Genomic DNA, 21,860 nt, shown 5'->3' on the forward strand with positions numbered 1-21,860 from the left:
TTTGTTTTTGATAGTGGTGCTCAGTACATCACCGATGACAGTGCGTTGTGCGCGTTTTATGTTGGCGGTCAAGATTGTTGATGCCTCTCAGCTCGACACCGCGTCGCTGTTGCCGGAAGATAAGTTGGGCGTGGCCCAATTGTAGTGGGTGCGCGCACAAGAGTGACATGCCTCGCGCGGGGCGTGACCTCTGGCTTTGATTGACAGGCGAACTCGTGCTAAACTCGTACATCGCGAAACCCCTTCCGAGTTCAACTCGGGAACATGGCGGCGGCAGCAGCAGCCTGTGTTATTGCAGCCAGCGGCAGCAAGCGTCAGTATGACCGTCTGGACCCGTTCACGTACATGACCGCCGTGGAGTTTCAGCGTCATTTTGGCCTGTCGAAGACATCAGTGCGCTGGCTGTGTGACGAGCAAGGCGAAGACTCTCGTCTGCGGAGACAGCGTGGCGGGCTTCATTCGCTCACCGTCGCAGAGCAAGTCCTCTGCGCCCTCCATTTCTACGGGACTGGGAGTTTTCAGGGAAGCGTCGGCGCCGAGTGCTACATTGGACGTCATAAAACTACTGTGAGCCTCTGTGTCATAGATGTCTGATGCGCTTATTGACGCGGCAGTGCGGAAGCGGTGGCTGGCTTTCCCGAAGACTGCGGCTGAGCGGGCATTTATAAAAGAACGCTTCTTACTTCGCGGAAACATTACGAACGTAGTCGGGTGTGTCGACGGAACGTTCGTAGGAATTAAGGTGCCTTCAATGTCAGCGTTACTGTGATTAGCATTGAAGCAATGTCAAGACGAACCATATTGCCAAATTTGTCACTTCTGTGTAGCCGACCTAAATTTTGTGTTACCGACATCACACATGCGGCAGCCTATGATACTGACTTTTTCGCTGATTGCTGACGTTTTACCGATTGTTCTACTTGTCTATCAGGGTGCCTTCCAAATGGCTCACTTTTTGGGGAAAGAGGTTAATGAAGTATAACTAGATAAATGGATATCACCAATTGTGTGAAATACTTTGTGAATGTTAATCTCATAAAGAACTTGGGATTTTTTATGAGATTACTTAGTACAAGTTACTCAGTATGCATAATGCTGAACTTTGGTCATGCGTCATCTATCGACCACACTATGAAACAGCAAGGCATTGCACAATTGCAGTGCGAGATGCGGATGTCACGCCAAGCCGGTTGTGCCTATGCATGTATGGCAAAATGAAAATGCATTAAGAATCTTAGTGTGCTGGCTTGCATGAAGAAAATACTTCACAGTGTTTGCTGTGTTCACTGTTGGTGCATGTGCCAGTGGTTCAGTGTAATTTCTTTTGGGGAGGGGGGGCAGCGTTATTCTGTATGAACAAATCATATATTTTCCTCTCATAATGGGGCTCTAATTTGTCAGCAGTAGAACAATGGAGATCCAATGCTCTGCAGAACTCGGTGTGCGTGAAGATGTGAACCACCAAGGCAAAATTACATATAGGGAGAAATGTGGTGCAGATGCCAATGAAAAGTTGGCCTTTAACCTGTCATGATACAAATAAAGATTGCAGAGCGAATAGACTTTTTTTACAGCTTTAGACCAATGATTACACAAACTGTGACATGCTCAAACGTGTAAAAGCTTGCCGCAATGCCAAAGTAAGATGAGCGATATGCAGCATATTTTGGCATTGAACATGCCTTGTAAATGCTATTTTTATTGTAGGCCTCGCTGTCACGCCTTTCCCTCCGGCACTCCCTTTACTGAAACGCAGCACTGTCTTTCTATTGGTGTCATGATGATGATGGTAACGGCAGCAGTAAGGCTGGTTAATGCTTGCCCCTTTGATTCCTGTGAGTTTAGTGGTACAGAATATGGCACGTGCATACACCTGTGCAGCAAAATTTTATGCTTGTGGTGATTTGTTGGAGAGCTAAGTTGTGTTGGGACATTTCAAGGACGTGTGCCATTTTGGCTTAATAACTAGATCATTGTTGAGGTTGAAGGCTCATTGTATTGGTATAAAAGCTTGGAGCTGAATTGCACAACAATTCGACGGGACACAAAGAAGAGAAATACACACAGCAGAACGCTCTGCTGTGTGTCTTACTCTTCTTTGTGTGCCGTCGAATTGTGGCGCGATCCAACTTCAAATAGAGCATTGGGCCTCTTTGGTTCAGGACCGAGGAAGAGAAATGCACACAGCAGAACGCTCTGCTGTGTGTATTACTCTTCTTTGTGTGCCATCGAATTGTTGCACGATCCAACTTCAAATAGAGCATTGGGCCTCTTTGGTGCAGGACCGAGGAAGTGTGAGCTATTGGACACCATGCCGGTGCCTTGCCACAATTATGGAAGTCTGAGGGTTTGCAAACAAAGCTTTGCAATCAAATCCACCTGCTCATGTAATACAAGCACTGATTGAAAGAACCGTCATACAAAAATAATGGTGAAATGAATGGCCTTTGAAAATTTGTATGTTGACACTAATGACATAATAGGTGCCACAGCGAACTCGACAATTGTACTGGACAGAGCACTTTGTTTCCTATGTGAAGCACAAGCTTCCATTACATGCTGTGCAGATAACCAAGCTCAGTTTGTTTTAACGTGGTACACAACATTCACTTTAATGTGTTTTTGATTCTAAAGTGCCAAACACCACCTCTTTTTCAAGGATGTCATGGGAATATTTGACGAGAACTGTTTACAGCCCCTCATAATGGAAGTGTGGCCAGCCAACTTTGCTGGAGTGCCTTTATAGATTTCTGTTCCTGATCACTGTGTGCTATCAAGTTGCTAAAGGCTATGCAACCAGTGTAAGGCATTACGTGATTCTGTAGTCTGATACGGCTTTAGGAGGCCGCAGAACCTGCACTTTAATGGCAGGTGAACACAAGCCTGCACCAATGGGCACACACTCTACACTGACATCGTGCCGCTGGACACACTAATACCCGCTCACTGGAGAGGGACTATTTCTTTAGACATGGAGGCAATCGGCTGCTGCGCTTTGGTCATGCGAAGTTGTGAAGTTCTGTCTTGTGAAGTTGTATCCGACGAGAGGATGCCACTTTTCATACAACACAAAAGGACAAAGTGTACAATTATGTTGCCTATGAAATGGATACATCACAAGTGAGCTACGCATGGGCTTAAGCTGTGTGAAAATTAGTACATGCAAATATATGACATTGTTAAAGAATATATGGTATCGAACATGCATGTAATGGCACGTTTAAATCGGGGAGTGTTGCATTCATGTGCACAGTCTATAGGTGATAGCATTATTAAGGTCATGCCGTTTCCTGTCTTTTCATTGTGAAATACACAGACCATTCATATTGTGGCTAATCGACACCCACTGCATTCTTGCACATAGAAAGAACAAACAGCACAATGACGTATATGCTGCATTAGTGTCTTTTTCATTTACACGGTCCAATAGTGGCACAGGTTGTATTACGTGTTTGCCCATTTTGAAGAGACATCAAGTGCATGTTACAAGTGTCCCAATATGCACAGCACAATGTTTACTGCAATAATTTTATTCATGCTGTTGAATAATAAACAAAATAATAAACTGAAAGCTCCTTTGTAAGGTGTATTCTGGGGGTTCGACTGGAAAGCAGTGAGGGCACTGATCCTACTGTTGCAGAGCTACTGTTGCCACACTCAAGAGCATGTGCCTGGCGCTCGCCTACTGCCACCAGGCGGTTGAATGCCTCCAGCAGCAGAATGTTTTGCTGCAAAAAAAGTGGATTGTTGGAATGAATCAATCGCATATAAACCATTATTTCCAAATAAAAATGCTCATTGCACTATTGGTACTAACTGCCCTTAACTGTGGAAGCCTTTAGTGTATGCATAATAAAATAATTTGTCGGGATAACATTGCTTTATTTTTCATAACAGTTTTTTTTCAGAGCCAATTGTAATGTTTATTAGTGTGCCAACAGCTGAGGTGTCCTCGCACCTTCACGTGTCTCTACTGTCAGCACCCCAAACCTATTTTTGTTCACTGCAAAATCAATGGCGCTCCCTACAATTCCGTCTTATGCGAGCTGATTGCATCCTATGCCTACAAACATCATATTTTGTCCCATTACGCAATTTTCTACCATCCTCAGCTGCAGTTCTCTCTCCTTGACATCCATTCTCTCACGCTTATGTAATCACCTGCTATAAATTGGCAACAAGTGATTGAAGACGTGCATTGCCTGCCCACCGATTCCATTTTTTTTCTTAATCTCAACTAGCATATCAGTTGCCACGGTTTACTACGCCACTGTCTTCCTGCCTTAATGCTATGTCCAACAATTTTTGTTACTTCGCTTTCTGTACAGTACTCGACTTCTCAAGTTTCATTGTTAACCTCCAGGTTTATGTCCCATATTGGATAACCGGTAGAATCCAACGATTCTAAACATTTTTCAAGGATATCGGTAACGTGGCGATCACGATTCGGAAATGCCTCCCATGTGTTGTTCAACCCATTAAATTTTTGTATAAGTTTCCTGCTTTATATCAGTACCTGCTATTGATATTTCACTTGGACAAAGATAGTCTTTCATAGATTCTGCGGGCTGAATGTCGCTGATGAATTTCTGTTATACCACTAAGTTAGTGAAGGTTACCTTTATCTTTTCCATATTTTCGCGGGCCCACGTACATGTAATAGCACGAGCACTCATTGGCTCTCAATGCCTTTTTTAAACTGCTGGACATTCAGTTCGTTACTACGAAAGTGACTTAATCCGTGCACTATTATTATGCTAAATATGAAACAGTAGAAATATACTTATCTGCAGTTTGTCGATGCCTCCTTCACTGTGTTGGTTGCGAGATCCATGTTCGGCACCACCTCTTTGTCGCATCGTAGCTATATCGACTGTCTTCCTTTTGCACACACTGTGCAATATTCGTGACGCTCGCAGTCACGCAGAGTGGAGGAACTCAGCGCACTCGCACAAGCAGCACCGGATAAGTTGTTTGTTCAGGATTGTGCCGTGAACAGTAGGTGCGCGTTGCGATCTGTAAAATCGCCTAAGCTATTGGCAGTCTTTCGGGGTGCACGGAAAGATTGCTCACGGAGCAACAGAACTATCCAAGAAATAGTGGTCATCGTAGAGCCTGATCACTACGTCGCGCACTGCAAGCTCGTAGTACGAGTTTGTTTACACTGGGCATCGCCGATGCTTAGCCGCCATGCTCGCCCGATGAATGTATGTGATGACGCCACCACAGCGTTCCCTCGTGGTATAATGCGAAGCGTACTAAATTACAAATTAGTCGAATATACATTCAGTGTACATCTTGTAAGCTTTAAAATGCTGTTAAACCACGTTAAACTAACTAATAATAATGTACTAAATGCATTTGTTTTATAACTCGCTTGTGCGTGTGATGCACTCGGTGGAACGACAAACAAGTGAAAGAAGGCGCGACCATGCACCGACGGTACGATCACGTGAGCCCCAGTTTGTCGACCACCCAGAAGGCAACGCCCAAAGGATGATAGCCAGCCAGAGTGAATCTAGATCAACCAATGAAGCTGGAGGCTTGTCGAAAGATAAACTGTGTCTCGGTACCATTCGTGCTTTCATCTTGGGGTGTCGCCAGAGCTCGTGAAGATCCCGAGTTTCGCCAAACTCGACGCATCCTGCATAGCACCCCAGTGATGCAAAAACTATCATCTTCAAGAATGGCTCATACCCCCGCAAGCAAGCGAAGATGAAATGACTCAAACGAGTAAAGAAAGGAAAGGAATAAAGAAAGAGAACGTAAGAAAGGACGAAAGCATAACAAAGAAGAAAGAAATAAAGCATGACCGAAAGCACGAACGAAAGAAAGAACGAAAGAGAAAATTAAGAAAGACGGAAAGAAAGATAGAACGAAAGGAAGAACGAAGCAAAGCTTGCGCACAGGATTAGGTGCTCGCGCATGTCGTTGAGGAGGTCGACCTACAGCGCAACAGGTTTACTTCACACTGCGGCTCATTATGTCTTGCAAGAAGTCTGGTCCCTCCGATCGTATAACTTCATACATGACTACGTGCCCAGCAGGCGTTTGCCTTCACGTGTTACAGTAGTGTAAATTGTTGCCAATTTTTTTCTATTCTTGTCAGACCTAACTTGCCGTAGGAAGTAATAACGATGCTTGAAACATCTTCCTCGAATGTTAGTCGGGAGTCAACCAATATTCCTATGTCGCGTGTTTTCACAACTCGCAGTCGATGCGTTAGCTCCTCCTGAGTAGTGGCAAAAGGGTATGGAGTCTGGTGCCTCGCTTTCGCCAATTGCCACCGTAAAAGAGACAAAGGCGTGAAGAAATGAAGCAAAGAGCACTGATTCATTGCGATTTCTCAGCAACAAAACAAACTGGCAATAATAATTAATGAATGTGAATATGTTAGACAGAAAAAGTATGAAAGTAACTATTCCAAAGAACAGGGGTAAAAATGGGCGCTATAATGTAAATCCATTCCTTTCTTTTCTGTTCTAATTCTGCACTAAGCCCTCCCCGATTGGTCAACAACCTTTTTGGACCTCCTTCATTTCACCTGTCTGTCACGTGACGTCACGGAACCACGATAGCTCCCCATCTTATATGACGTGTAGAGACTGATTATGCATGATTTGATCGAGCAGAATAAAAATAGTTATTTCTGATTCGACGCCGTTTCGGCATTAGCCCTCGGCTATTGGTCAAAAGCTTTCGGGCTGCAAACACTTCACCTGCCTGTGACACGACGTCCAAAACCTCAAAAACTCACCGCGTCAAGGTGACGTGTACGCGTCAAAGAAGCATTATTATGCTGAACAAAACTGAATTATCTTCTGAATAGCAGCAGGCTGCCCCGTTACGACGCAATGGCTACTCGTACCTGCCGGAGAGCATGGGTTTATTTGCGTATAATAATAAATTTTGTGTGGCCCTCTAATGTTTTAGAGCCCTTTCGGCACGTTTACGACCTCGTTCTGCCAACTCTTCTTTGCTGAGGATCTGTTCTAGCGTCATTCCTTAGCTTCCGTTGCATGCCGCCGAGAGTTTCGCCCAGCTACCGGAAGCTAAGTAAGGGAAAAAAAACGGAGCAATCACGGGCGCCGGCACCACCATTTTCATCCGGTTATCAATTTTCAGTACAGTGGCTCGGCCTCATCGAATCCCTCTCCCCTTCAGCGTGTTCCTCGCTTCTTGTCAGCCAATTAGATAAGACAAACCGCTCAATCTAGGCAATGTTATTCTTTCTTTAAGCAAGCAAAAGTGACCTCCAATGAACTAGGAGATAATTTGATTGGTCTGTTCAGACAACCCTGCGAGTGATGCTTGCGGCGGCGGTTACGCAAATTTGACGTCAGGAGATTAGACTAAAAACATATTGGAATAATTTTACGTTATAGGGCCCAATGTTGAACAATTACTATGTGCAACCGCAGCGTGAATAATGACCATCAGTTTAAACTACATTTCAAAACAGTAATCGGGAAAGCAAATATTGAGAGTCCACACTCCACAGAACAAAGAGTGGCCTACAGTAAACTGGGCGCGCCGGCAGTCCGTCCCAACCGACGCGGCCCGTAAGTGACGCTCGAAGTCGGCGCTTCGACGTCGGTGGCTGGCTTCTATGGCGGCTGGCGGTGTTCGGTGTGCGGGCGTGATGTCGGCAGCTGATACGCCTGGGAGTTGTTCGGCGTTCGTTAATCGGACCCGGAGCAGACTGTTGAAGTGTCGGATTGACTCGTTTTTGTAAACCTCTCGAGGCGGCGGCGTTCGTCTCTTGCCGTCTAGACATGAATCCTATACGCGCACACTGGTTGTCGCCGTAGTTCAGACTCCACTGGCGGTCACCTTCCCCGGCAGTCAGTTTAACCACACACAAAACAATAGCTGGGAACGAAGACGGCTTCACGTCGGCCGGGCGTGCTTCCACAGTGGTTCAGACTCTGCTAGCGGTCACCTTCAATGGCAAGCAATTTAATAGCACACAAAACAACAGCCATGGAGGCACCCAGCTTCACGTAGCCCGGGTGCGTGGAAACCATGATTTTGGCCCTACCAGCGGTCACCTTCTCCGGCGAACAATTTAATCACACTCAAAACACCATTCACGATGGCAAATAGCTGACCGTGCGCGTGATGTACCCACGATCACGTTCCCTAGCGTTTGCGAAATGATGCAGCACGTGGGTTTGCGGCGCATTCTTAATGAAGCGATGCTTTATAGGCGTGTATGCCTTGGAAGCGGCGGTGGAGAATTGAAGAAATAACGCGACTTTTGTGACGCCCGTACAACTCCTTTTTTTCAAAGGAATATGATCCACTCAGTATTTGTATAGCAAAGTGAACAATTTCTGACTGTAGAAAACAAACGTTTCAGTTGTACTAATACCCAAAAAGTTGGATGCACGCCACAGAATTCACATATTCTTTAATTAATTGACAAACTCACCCTGCTCCTGTTTCACGTTAATGTTTAAATTATCAGCGTGCAAAAGAAGGCACAAATGACGACGAATTCTTCAAGATTACGAACAGAAATATTGAAAAATAATGGGTCTAATATAGACCCTTGCGGATCACCAGATGTTGATTCATAAGGAAAAGAGTAGTAAGCACCAAGGCGAATGTAATTTACCCGAGTGTACAGGTAATCTTTAATCAGCGTGCATAGGCCGGAACAAAATGCCATAACTCAAGAGTTTATGGATAAGAAGGTAATGAGAAACTGCATAAAAATTTGAAGGACGCTTAAGCTTCGCCTTGAAAATTCAAACGCGATAGCACTGAGAGATGCTTCTCCGGCTTCTCGGCAACTGCAGCTTATGTAACCGTACTGTTCTCCTGGAAACGCTGGTGGAGAACGCTATGCACGACAATGAGCTTTCTTTTTCGTTCTTTTGTTTCTCTCCCATGACGGGCGCCGCCGTTGTCCAGGATGCGTGGAGGCGAGCGGTATCTGGATGGTGTTGCAAGGAATCGAGCGAGGCACGCTGCTCGTACTAAGACAGACCTCAAGTGGTACCTGGAAAAGGTGTTGGTGTTTGAATTTTCGCGTAACCTAATTATGTTTTCTCGTATATTGAAATTGCAGTTCCCACGCTATTATGCCTGTATTTTACGTTTAAGTAGTAGTTTACGAATGTTCTCACCCGCATTGAGAAATTCAATTAGTTCAGTAACGTGTATGCGCCATGCGGAGGGCCTGCGTGGCTGAGCATGATTTTTCCTCTCACGGACGCAGCCGCTGACGCCCGAGGCCGGATTTTCTGTCACACAGGGTGGTTATGGAGCTTGAAATTTTTTTGACAGGTCGAAGTATACTGTGTTTAACTGCCTCGGGGTACCAGCAGCGGGTCCCGCCGCATCAAGGAAAGAAACAAGATTTATTTTCACTGGTCTACTTTGAACAAGATCGCGTTGGTATACACTGATCGTACGGCTAAAGATAAAGGAGAGATGTGAAAACATATATATTCCAAGCATTTCTTCGAAAAGGAGAAAAAAGGGACATGGGGCCATACTTTTTGCCGTCGCTGACGCTGCCACTTTTATGAATTGGCACAACTATGCAATTCTTCCAGCAAGAAGGAAAGGGACTCGTACTCAAAGCAACAGTAAAATGTGTAATGAGAAAACAAAACAAGCAGCCTTTCATAACAACACATGGTATTCCGTTACAACAGGGTTTCCCACTTAACCTGAGCCAGACCTTTAGAAAAGGCAAATGCTAAGCAGCTCAACAGAACCAAGGTAATGTTGTTTGTCGTCGTTTTTGACATACTCAGATAAACTTTCGCATTCCACCTAATTAGCTAATTAGTCTTACTTAATCAACTTCTCAATTATTATAACAAAATGAAAAGTGTCAATGAGAAAATTGTAGAGCAACATTAAAACTCCAGATACAACTGTCTGTTGCTGACTGAGTGCGACATAAAAGTTTTTCCGAGCGTGATAGAGGCCCGCGAATACACGCGCAGTGCCTCGAGCAGCTAGTCGCGCTGAGATTTTGCGTGTATTTCCATGCGGGCTTCTTCCACGCTCAGAAAAACACTTTTATGTAAGACGTATTGAGCAAGAGAAAGCTGTAGGGGAGTTTTTCATGTTGTTCTAAAATTTTCCCAATGACACTTTTTCAAAAAAATTTAATATTTGAGAAGTTGAATAATTAAGTAAGACCAAACATTTAATTGGAATGCTGGAATAATCTCAGTATCTCAAAGCGACGGCAAACAAAATTACCTTATTTAGGTTCAGCTACGTGGCAAGTTGCATATATTTAGTTTTGCTCAAGTTATGCAAAAGACCTTGGGTACACAACCAGCGCAAATGATCTTCTATAGCAATAATCCGTATACTGAATTGATATAGTCCCACCCTCAGCATTCAGGGGGTTTAGCGTGATCCTCATCACCCGCGTACTTATTTGCGCTGTAGGACGAAGGCCTCTCCTGCAGGCTCCAATGGCCCCTGTCTCATGCCAGCTGATTCCATCGTATGCCTGCAAATTGCCTAATTTAGTCAAACCACTTAATTCTCTGCTGTCTTCGAATGCGTTAGGGTTCGCTTGGCACCAATTTGCAACCTTTATAGAACAGACATTCTCTGCCACACGGAATAGATGTTCTGCCCCTCTCGATTTTTTTCCTTGCCATGTCAGCCAAAAGAATGGCTACCCACGTTTGATCTGTAATTTGCAAAGCCGTTTTCCTGTCTCTTTTGAGGCTACGCCTTACATCTTTCCTTTCAACTTCTTGGGCGGTCCTTAACTTCTGAATTTTTTTTTACCGGGACATTTCTGCCCCATATTCTGCCCCATTTCTGTCCCGTATCTGGCAGTCCGTTTATGGAACGCACTGCCAGATACCATTGCTTGCCAACCTAAAGACACTGCATTTCGCAATCTGCTAACCAATCAATATGCCGTTTCAACCGTCTAAACACGTCATGTCTTTCTTAATTTTCTTGCATTTTTTCTTCAATGTTAAAGAATTTCAGTGCTCCCAAATTTTTTTTTTACAATACTTACTACTGTATAACATGCAAAAACGTTTACAATGGTATTATGCTGTTATGTTATTATTTACCATGTATTGTTATTGCGTTACTTATTTTATTTGCTAATGTAATAATTTCCATGTTCTGTGCGTAGTCCTTTCATTATGCTGATGTTTATTTCTTTCCCGATTCCATACTAATATGTTACCGTATTCCCCCCTTACACTATGCCTTCTCGAAGGCCTGTAAGGTATATGCAAATAAATAAATAAATAAAATAAATATTTTAGTGTTCATAGAGTGTAAAGATTGGGGGGGGGGTGCCTTCATTTTTTTTTAAAGATAGCAGTAAACTGTCCGTCACGATTTGGTAACGCCTGTTGTATGTAGTGCAGTGCCATCGGGAAAAAGATTAGCACTAGTGACTGGTGGACCGGATTGGCAAAATCGTCATACGCGGCTCGCGCCGACCTAGACAAAATCATCGGGGCATCTCCCGCATCGGCACACACCATAAAAAACACAGCGCCAACCCTAGATTTAAAATCACCAGGCCTGAGCAGTGGGAGGCTGTGCTGCTCAGCGCGTGCCCGGAGAACTAACTCCTAAAGTAACTCCTAACGAACGTAAAGTATGGCCACCACCTCAGGAAGGGGAGCTTTGGTAGAGCTAGCCTCCAGCCCCCCCCCCTCCCCCCCCCCCCTTCCCTCGTCTTTGGACATCAGCAAGGACATTGCATAAAATTTTCTTTCTCTCTCTTGTTCCCGAGAGCGCCGAAAACGACAGTGCAAGCCACATTCCATTTTCGAAAGCTGGGATGGCCGGCAGAATCCGAACCATCGGAGAGCCCGCATTTTAAAGGCTATCGTATGCCTCAAATTTGGCCGAGCTATGCACCAACGAGGCTGCGCACGTGAGCCCATTTATTTATTTTTGATGCGTGGGCGTCATTAGCGATGGTAATTTCTTAATTGCAGCCTCGTGGCGCACCCTCGTTGGCGCATAGCTTGGCCGAAACGTAAGACATACAATAGCATTTAAAACGTGCACATTACGATGGTTTGGTTTCTGCCGGCCATCCCAGCTTTGGAAAATGGAATTTGGCTTGCATTCTCACTGGCGGCGCGCTCGGGAAAGACAGCACCACATGTCGCAATTTTCCCGCTGTGGCCACCATTCACTTGGGACAATATCTTTTCCGCTGGGACTGTACTCCATCCCATTTTTATTCTGATGCAAGTTTCCTTCTCATGGATCCAAGTCCTTTGTGAGTTATTGGCTTAGATAAACGTCATTTTGTGCAGTGTCTATAGGGTGACTGCCAATGACGAGTTCTCTTTCTTTTTTCCTTGTTATTAGGCATTAACTTGCTCTCCTGCATAATAATGTTCAACCCTTTTCTTACGCTTCATCGGCTAAGGCTCTCATGAATTTGCCAAAAGCAATCTCCAGCGTTGCTGAAAAGGACAACGTAGCCCGTAAGCTGCGGGCTTCTGGGGTATTCACTGTTCATCGACACTTTTACTCATTCGCGGTTAATAGCTTGAAAAGATTTTCCAGGCGTGCAGTGAATTGCATCGGACCGATAGTCTCTTCTTGCCTGGCTCCGTTATTGATCGTTCTTTTTCTGTTTTTCTACGAAAAACATTGCAACTGTCAAGCCTTTAGGAACATTCGCTAAGGCATTCAATTGTGCCTTCTTTACATCACAATTCTCTATGACTACTGGTGTCCCTACTGAATCAAATGTATTTTTGCAAACTAAGGAATCCATATAAGAAGATCGTTGTACTCGAGCTATTTGTCATTTCGATGATTGATTACATATTTGTGATCGATTGTAGAGTGGCCTTTAATTAAACCAGGGTGTCCTGTGGGGTGGCTGAAATCACGAGGTGCCCTGGCTCTGTTGAAAATTGTCTTGTTGAATATTTTATGCTATACTTAAACCAAGATTCTGGGCCTATAATTCTTCATTTTTTAACTTGTTCCTTCATACACTTTAGTAAAACCTTCGCAATCTTTCAACGCCATGGTGCACGTGAAGTTCAGAAGCATTTCGTAAAAATGTTCGCAAGTTTTGCAAGTGTAATATGTTCTCTGTCTTAGAGCAAACTGACAGTTGTTCCATATGCTCCTACCACTTTTCTGCTGCACATTTTGTGTGAAGCTTTTTACTCAAGCTCGCGCACAGGTTAAAACTAGGTGTGGCGTTCACTGGTCACTACCTACACCTTATGGGCCGAGCAGGCAGCCCGGACTCCAAGGAATACGATATTCCCGAGATATTTGGACACGTCTTGTGCACCCGCCCACGATATGTTGTACAAAGACAATTATTAGCACATTTTTTCGTTTATGAATCAACCACTGTAATAAAAGGTTCTATACGTACCTACGCCAAACCCTTGTAGTCGACATCACTTTCTAAAGGTCCCCATCAAATTCTTACTGCATAACGGTCTAGAATTGAGACGTTGATTAGTATTTGCTGTCCAAGGTCATTCACCAGCATTTTGTCCCCATCCCCCACGGCTTTCTGTGTTTTTCTTTTTTACTGCGCTTCGGCTGTGTAGTAGGTCAGGTAATCACTTAACGCTCATATTGTAGCTATACTATAATAAATATATTCCTTTCCTCTAACCACATCCTTAGTCGTACATGGGAATTCTCTATCCTGTACGTCACTACTTCTAGTTTTCTCAGAGTTCAATGCCTATGGTTTTTCCATTCGTTCACTGAACACAAATAGCAAAAACGCATCATGCACATATATTATCGTGCGCACCTTACCTAAGCGGGGTATAAATCAGCCATTTCACAACGGCTTTCGTGAAAGGGATTTTATTGGCACATCACACTTTCCAGCATTGATATTCAGTGGGCCTCAGAAATCTACTTGAATATGGACAGTGTGTTGCTTCACGACAAAAAAATACACACACAGCTTCACAATTAATAAATAGGAGAATAAATGAAGCAACATTTCAATAAGCATCCCTCAAATTGTAAAAGTATAACTGAACTAACACTTTGGTACTGTTGTTACTATTACAATGTAACAGTAAAAATAATGCAGCCGCGGACATATATACATTGTGAAATTGGTAGAAATAAATACATAGTCATATTTTTCCATCATGCAAAGTACTGCGCAGGTATAAACTGTACCCGACGGCAGTGAATAGTGACCATAAAAGGGGGCAGTGAACATTTCGCCTTCAGAAAAGGATAAGAAGCCAGATAATGCGAGGATACAAATTGCTAATCCTTAACATCTTAAAAAACTATATTTCGAGTTCTTAACAGGTACGTAATAAATAGTACCGTCACCATGATTGCCGGCAACATTAACACACTGTTGTTGTAACTTTATCACATGACATCCGCTTTCAGTCGCACTTCAGTTAAGTGTTCCGCCTTACACATATAATCTATAATATTTCTGATCAACTTTCGCGTGCAACGAGTGAAACAAGCGACATTATAGCATTTCCGTGAATACCAGAAATTTAAGTCTTGCGCTATTTTATGGAGGTTTTGTGGATAAGAATTAACCAATGTAGATGTGCGAATGAAAATATGAAAATAAATATTTATTCATCAACAAGGTATGGGAAGCAGTACTGAGATAATGCCAACAATGCACACAAGGTCAGAAAATTCCTTGATATAACATTTGGGAAGGATCTGGGTTATAAGCTTACCTTTTACAAAAAGAGGAGTTATCGAATGTTTGCTTTCCATTTCCAGATAAAAAGCCTAAAAGAATTATGGGTCTCATTTTAAAACATAGTAATCGTGATTTTGTGTCCGATTTTAGCACAGCTCGTAGGACACTCGTTACTCTGTAGTACAAAACATTCAAAATCCACAAAACTAGCCACATTTATTGACTGTTCGAAGTCGAGTTCAAAGTGGCTTGTTGGGTTCACCTGCCGATGCTCGAAAACCTATAAACTATCCCCGATAATCATTCGTAACAGGAAGCCCCTTTGGCAGTCACCTGAACAATGGCGTCTTCAGCGTACTTAGTAACTTGGCAAGCAACAGTAACAGATTTACATGATACGCTGCTATCAAAACACGATGAAAACAAAACTTGCGCATACAAGTTTCCATACACGTATGACTCTTTCACGAACGGCTACATGCCTCTCCCCTTCAGGAACGTGGGAGTCGAGTTCATATGTCGGTGACTATGAGAAGGGTAGCAAGTACGAGCGGGGTAGGCATGAGTTATCGCTGCCATATTTAGATTCTTCTTGCACCCGTAGTTTCTATGGATAGGTAAAACGAGGTGTTTGGGAAGAATACTACCCAAGAGCTCAACTCCATTTTTTTAGGCTTTTGCATGTGGGTTATGTTGGACATGATCGATATTGTAAGGTATCAGTGCCAACCCATGCAAAATTAAAATATTTCAAAGAAAACCAGCACAGCTTGGAATGCAGGTTTAGGTTTATTTGATGCTGGAAAAGCAACCACTCTCACTGTCACCAAGGCAGCACCGCTGTCCCTAAGCAGGAAATACCTTAGGCAAAAACAGATGTCCATCACACATTTTGAATATTGAAATCATGCAGAGGGGCACGGTGGTCATTATACAAGACAACAGCGAAGATGTGAGCAGTGTAGTCCGCGTAGTCTGAGCGGATTACTTAAGTGAAGAGAGTAGTATATTATGAATTACAGAGATACACTTTCGAAAATACACTTTCAAAATGAGACGGCAAGCTAGAGACTAAATATTGGGCTTCAGAAAAAAAAAGCACGACATAAATGTTTACGCTGTTTATTTACAGGGTCCTTCAAAGCGGGTGACCAGCTCTAGGAAAATGATGCAATGAGCACCTAAAGGTCACCAAATATTCACCATTGGCAATGCGCGCTGAATGAATACTCAATTGTTGTTTGGACAACCACTTTGTTTAGCACTTGTTGCCTTGCGCCTTTTATTGGCGCGTCTCGAAACCGGGCTTTCCAAGAGGAATCGTATCTTGTATTGGTAGTCCATTTGTAACAAGAAGTATACACGGATAAATTCGGTTACCCATTTTGTTTATCCAAGAGGTGCTTATTATCTGAGCATATGTGCTTATAATTGGATCTCTTGAAATTACCTTCCAGCGCTGGCACTTGTGAATTCGATCTCCCTGGTTCCCTAGCGCCAAATTAAATACTAATAAGACTTAGCCACCTGCCCAATATTAAGCGGTGCTGGTATTTTCGCACACAATACCAGAGGAAACCGGCTGCAGATATTTTTATCGCGCTGTATTGGCTGGAGCAAGTGCGTCAGCGAATGTCTTGCGTCTGCACTATTTGCTTGCATCTGTTATTTCTTCTGCTAATATGCAAAGTTTGAAAATTGCTTTCATGACACACGTGTCTTTTTTAGTACGCGGCTTGTAGCCATTTCTCTGCAAATTTACAAGTTATGCATGCCATCACTGGTGCCCGCGTACTCATATATATATATATGTATGATCGTGCCACAATTGCAGGGAACTAAGTATCAACGTCGAATTTTGTGTACTGGTTGGTGGCTGGTGGAGCACATTATCTATAATTTCGTCTTGCTTTATTTGTTCAACATCATTCTTTACTATTGATGTGAATAGCATATCTAGCAATTGTAAGATATCACCGATAACAGCGTTTTCCAAGTTGGCTTTCTATTAGTGAATTACGGTTAGGGCCGAGCTTGTCGCCTGCACAAATTCAGTAGGACATTAACTAACTCGCACCAAGGACGTGGGCAAAGAAGCATCGATAAACTAACAAGTGTGACTCATGCGTCTGTATTTGACAAGAGTTGGCTTAATGGGATAGGGCTTGAGTACACATGTTAGACGGCTGTGGAATTGTTCTCATAAGTAAGAATGTTAGAAATTCCATGCCGCACGTGAATTGCGAGCTTCGGATCTTTTGTAGCACAGTGGCACGCGTTAGTAATGGAGGTGCGCGCCAGAGGCGTTTATAACTGAGTTGAAAAGTATAGCAAGTGTTTTTCTGGATTTTAGCAGCAGAAGAAGCATTTTCTTTAAGTATACTACGTACGTATTGGGTAGTGACATTAGGGTGGTACGTTCCTGCAACCGATAATAGACTGTTTAGCTAATCGCAGCGCGCGCTACGTTGCCGTAATGCGGTATCCAGGTTAAGCATATGGCGCAGCGCAGTAAGGATGCGACTCGATTAATGGTCTCGCATATCGCCATCACGTGCAGTGCTATACCATACGGTTATTGCGACAGTAAAAAAAAAAGAGAGCATTAGAGCGTCGTTAAGGCTAATACTGCGGCTGAATCTGCCATGGGGCAAAAAAAGAATAACACCATGCCAGCTCGGCATCATCGCTCTAGGGCCCAGAAGGCTCACAATAAACGGTTGATTTCAATACTACGTATGACATTATCAACCACCGCTGTTACTATGCTGAAGTTCAGATTGTACTTAACAATCACCGTTTTTTATTTCATTCAATTCTGGCTGTCGCGACGAAGAGTGATACCAAGGGGTAATTAAGATGGATGTGGGTTGATGGGCATGGCACTGCCACGTCATCATGGGGGCAATCAAAACCCCTGTGGTAGACGCCGTATTGGTAAGCAGTAGAAGAGCCGCACGCGCGATGCACCTGGGGCGTCACATATCACGCAAAGCTGAAACACTCTAGTGGTGTGTAGTCACGAACCTCGACGAAAAGCAGTAGCGCGGTGTTCAGAGATTTCCCGACACTCCAGGCTCAGTGACGTGTTCGCCAAAACTTTGTTTCATTAGTCATCGGGTGCACCGGCAGCAGAGTGGGCCGCCTTCAGAGCACCGAGTTGGACACCGCCGTCGAGTGCGTCAGGTACGACCGGTTGCCCGATCCGCGGGCGATACGCGCGGATCATAAAGACGGCGGCTCGTGGGGCGACAAGGTGAGGAGAGCCTCGTGCCGAATGTGGCGGCACATGTTGCTCGAGAAGAAGCAGTAGATGAGCGGGTTGGCGACGCTGTTCAGTGGCGCTAGGCTCTGGATGAACGTCGCCACGGCGATGGCTGCCTGAGTCTTGGGCGTCGCCCCGTACACTTGAAGGAGGTCGTAGACGAAATAAGGGCTCCAGCAGAACACGAACGCTGCACGCAAGAAATTGCGAGAAATGTTTGTAAAGGCACGCTTTCAGAATACAGTGCAAGCGTGAACCATCGAATCCAAATTAGCATTCGAAGCCTGGTGTGTGCTAGCCTTGTCATGTTTGAAGCTAAGGTGACATCACATTCAAGCTACACTAATCCTGCTGGTTTCGAGCAACCGAATCAGCGCAAATTGCGTTAGAACAGACAAGAAAATAAAACGTTTTCGACAGCCACACATGAAAAAAGAAAGAGGGTCGATCATAAGAACTCACGTTTTACAAACGAGGCAGCGACCCTTTAGTGTAAGCTTAAGAAAATCAAAATCGCAACATGTTATTGTGTTGACATACGAAAATCAAAGCGTACAATGGGTGAAAGCCATTCGAAAAGTTTGAGATATGAGCTCGACCCTCCCAGCAATTCGAATGAGAGCGGTCAAGCAACCTGACAATTACTATGGATTAATTGTTAACACCTTACGCAGGTAAAAAACAACATGACTAAGCAATATTGAACAATACGAACAATTTAAAGAGAATACACCGTTGATCAATGACACACTAAGCAAATATATAGTAAAAACAAACAGAACTTTCTAAAGAACCATGCATAATTTAAAAGAAGAATATAGAATGTAGGTTACTATAATAACGATTTTATTGTGCATCTTAGGCTCTTCGACCGCGGTTTGTTTGCTATAAATTCTCATGCCCTCGTTTCATGCTTAACATTGACTATACCGAGCGAAAACTTATGGGTATCTTAATTATTGGAGTTACTACTTGCATCAGTAAGTTAATATGAATGAATAAACAGCGAAGTCAAAATGACTTGTTCTTGGGCTAGTTGCTTGACAAATTGTAATGATATTGCGCAAGGCGGAACACTATAAAAAGTATCCACTATTCTTAGTACTGCGCAGTTGAAGAATTCACTCAACTGAAGAAAAGCAGAAGCGCCTAAATTGCGTGGAGGATCCAATTTTAACAGTTTGCTCGAAAGAAAAAAAAGACATGCTTGTCGGTTTGCTTCTGCACCAACATGGAGGAGTGACGTATGCACACCGGTGAGCAAAAGTATTAGGACCAAGGGTTGCGTGAGGAACCAGATTTTTCGCTCTAGCTCTGAATGAAACTTGAAATTGAGGACTGCAGTCCAAACTTCGCATTGCGAACTTTCCGTGTACTCGTGGATTTCGGTATACGCATGTGAATTTCAAAGGAATTTAGTTATTTTTGGGGACCCTGTGGTCCGTATACCTTTGCTCATGGGTGTACATGTAGCAAGATGCACATGCGGCTATAAGTAGCTCATTCGATAAGCCTGTTGGCTCTGCTTGCAAGCTGACGGAAGGCTTCGAAATATGAGCCTGTACTCTGTGTGCGAGTATAAGCGGCAGTGCCCAAACTACCTTTGAGCAACAGTGCGACAGTATGGATAATGTATAATTTTGGTGTGTGAAGTGCGATTTCGCGCATTTCAATTTTATTTCTGTGTGCACGTTCTCCAACAGACAAACGGAAAAGGTAACCTCGACAGCAAATCAATAGTGTTAATGAGAACCACATAAGCATTATTTTGGTCAGTTTCTGTATTTCAATGTCTTCACCAAGCGATTATAATTAATGTAGTTAAGCGGCAACTATTACACGGACACAAACTAAGAAGAGGAGCATCGAAACTATGTTTTCAGATAATCAATAAGGTGACTGTTTGCAGACACGACAAAAATTCAGGGATGTTAAGTGCAGGAACACAGTGTGAATATGAGGCACACCGTGGAGGGGGACTACATATTGGTTTTCATCCCCTAGGGGTCTTTAACGTGCACCTACACTTAAGTAACCCGCCGTGGTTGCTCAGTGGCTATGGTGTTGGGCTGCTGAGCACGAGGTCGCGGGATCGAATCCCGGCCACGGCGGCCGCATTTCGATGGGGGCGAAATGCGAAAACACCCGTGTGCTTAGATTTAGGTGCACGTTAAAGAACCCCAGGTGGTCAAAATTTCCGGAGTCCTCCACTACGGCGTGCCTCATAATCAGAAAGTGGTTTTGGCACGTAAAACCCCAAATATTATTATTATTACACTTAAGTACGCGGCCGCTTCCGCACTTCACCGCATATTCAAGTGCAACCACCGCGGCCGGAATCAATTCCCGGGCGTGAAGTTCAGCAGCGCAACGCTATATCCAATTAGCTACCAGCGCGGATAGGAGGGTAGCTGTAACCTTGTCATATCATGAAACATTGCTGCCGGATAATTTATTTTTGTATTGATTTGGTTTGAAACCTAATAATCCGATACAGAAGATACGTTGTGAAATTGCTGTTCTAGTACTATTTGTAAATGCCTATCTAATTCAGAGACAAGGTAAATAATGTTTCAAACAGGAACTCAGAATAGTCATTTCGCAAGACGCTGTGCGTTTTCTGTACAGTATTTCAAACTGCTATATGCAATCTACCTAAAATGCATGTGTCTTACCAGTACTAACGTACGGTGCAGAAACCTGGAGGCTTAAGTAAAGGGTTCTACTTAAATTGACAACGACGTAACGAGCTATGGAAAGAAGAATGATAGGTGTAACGTTAAGAGAAAAGAAAAGAGCAGATTGGGTGAGGGAACAAACGCGAGGTAATGACTTCTTAGTTGAAATCAAGAAAAAATATGGGCATGGGCAGGACATGTAATGAGGAGAGAAGATAACCGATGGTCATTAAGGGTTACGGACTGAATTCCAAGGGAAGGGAAGCGTACCAAAGGGCGGCAGAAAATTAGGTGGCCGGATGAGATTAAGAAGTTTCCAGGGACGACATGGCCGCAATTAGTACATGACCGGGGTTGTTGGAGAAGTATGGGAGAGGCCTTTGCCCTGCAGTGGGCGAAACCAGGCTGCTGCTGCTGCTGCTGCTGCTGCTGCTGCTGCTGCTGCTGATGATGATGATGATATGCATGCACAGCTACCGAACATACTGCTCGTTTTAAACACTAGAGTCATCAATTAGTCTGAACTCAAAATGACTTATTTTACACAGTTGGAAATGCACATTTCCATACAGAAAAGAATGCCCCACTGTGGTTGTGGTTTTAAAGTAAAAAAGAAAGCTAGCCTGAATGCACATAACTTCTCACCTAAAACTATGATCAGAGTCATCTTGACTGTCTTGACTTTCGCTTTCGGAATCACTCCTCGAGAACTCGTTCGTCTCGTGTCGATCTCTTTGCCGTGAGCACCTGCAAAATAAAAGAAGCTATATTGCTTGGCTTTGTAGTTCTGTGAAAGGAGCTGTAAATTGTTGATAATAGCTAGATACATTGTGCGCCAGAACACCGAAATAGGAAAGCCGATTGAAGGCGCATAATGTGAAACTTCAGTGGTCAGTCGATTAACCGAGACAATCGAGGGCGGTTGAGCATAGCACGTACTATGCAGAGCAGGAAAAGCGATATGCACGGAGGGTTGCCACAGGTGCGCGTGGTTTCCTACCGCGCACTGAGCGGCTTAAACTGACGTGAGAGAGGGAAAAGTGCTGATAACTGTGAGTGCGCATCGTCCGGCCATTGGCTCCTCTGCTTTTTCAATGCTAGTGAAATCGCTTGCTCCCCAATGGGAGCAGTTGGTGCGCCCTAGTTGAGTGGGTTAACGCGATGTGACGCTGCCTAGATGGTCGGACTGCTTGCGTAGCGCATGCGTCTGAATGAACGCCGCTGCCATTCCGGCGGAGTATCGGTAGAAGCTCTGCCCCTG

At 44.0% G+C, this 21,860-nt stretch overlaps 1 protein-coding gene across 1 annotated transcript in view; it reads right to left on the reverse strand.

The window, feature by feature from the left end:
- Nucleotides 1–13,824: 13,824 nt before the first annotated feature.
- The window catches only part of LOC135901524 (cardioacceleratory peptide receptor-like), a 172,456-nt gene continuing 164,420 nt past the window's right edge, over nt 13,825–21,860 (reverse strand). The window contains exons 6-7 of the mRNA XM_065431366.2: nt 21,245–21,346; nt 13,825–18,111 (exon numbers count right to left, since the gene is read on the reverse strand). Coding sequence (XP_065287438.2) covers nt 17,882–18,111; nt 21,245–21,346 — 332 coding nt within the window. The 3' untranslated portion in view covers nt 13,825–17,881. The remainder of the gene's footprint in view (nt 18,112–21,244; nt 21,347–21,860) is intronic.

Source organism: Dermacentor albipictus, chromosome 8 (assembly GCF_038994185.2).
Source record: "Dermacentor albipictus isolate Rhodes 1998 colony chromosome 8, USDA_Dalb.pri_finalv2, whole genome shotgun sequence".
NCBI classification, from domain to species: domain Eukaryota; kingdom Metazoa; phylum Arthropoda; class Arachnida; order Ixodida; family Ixodidae; genus Dermacentor; species Dermacentor albipictus.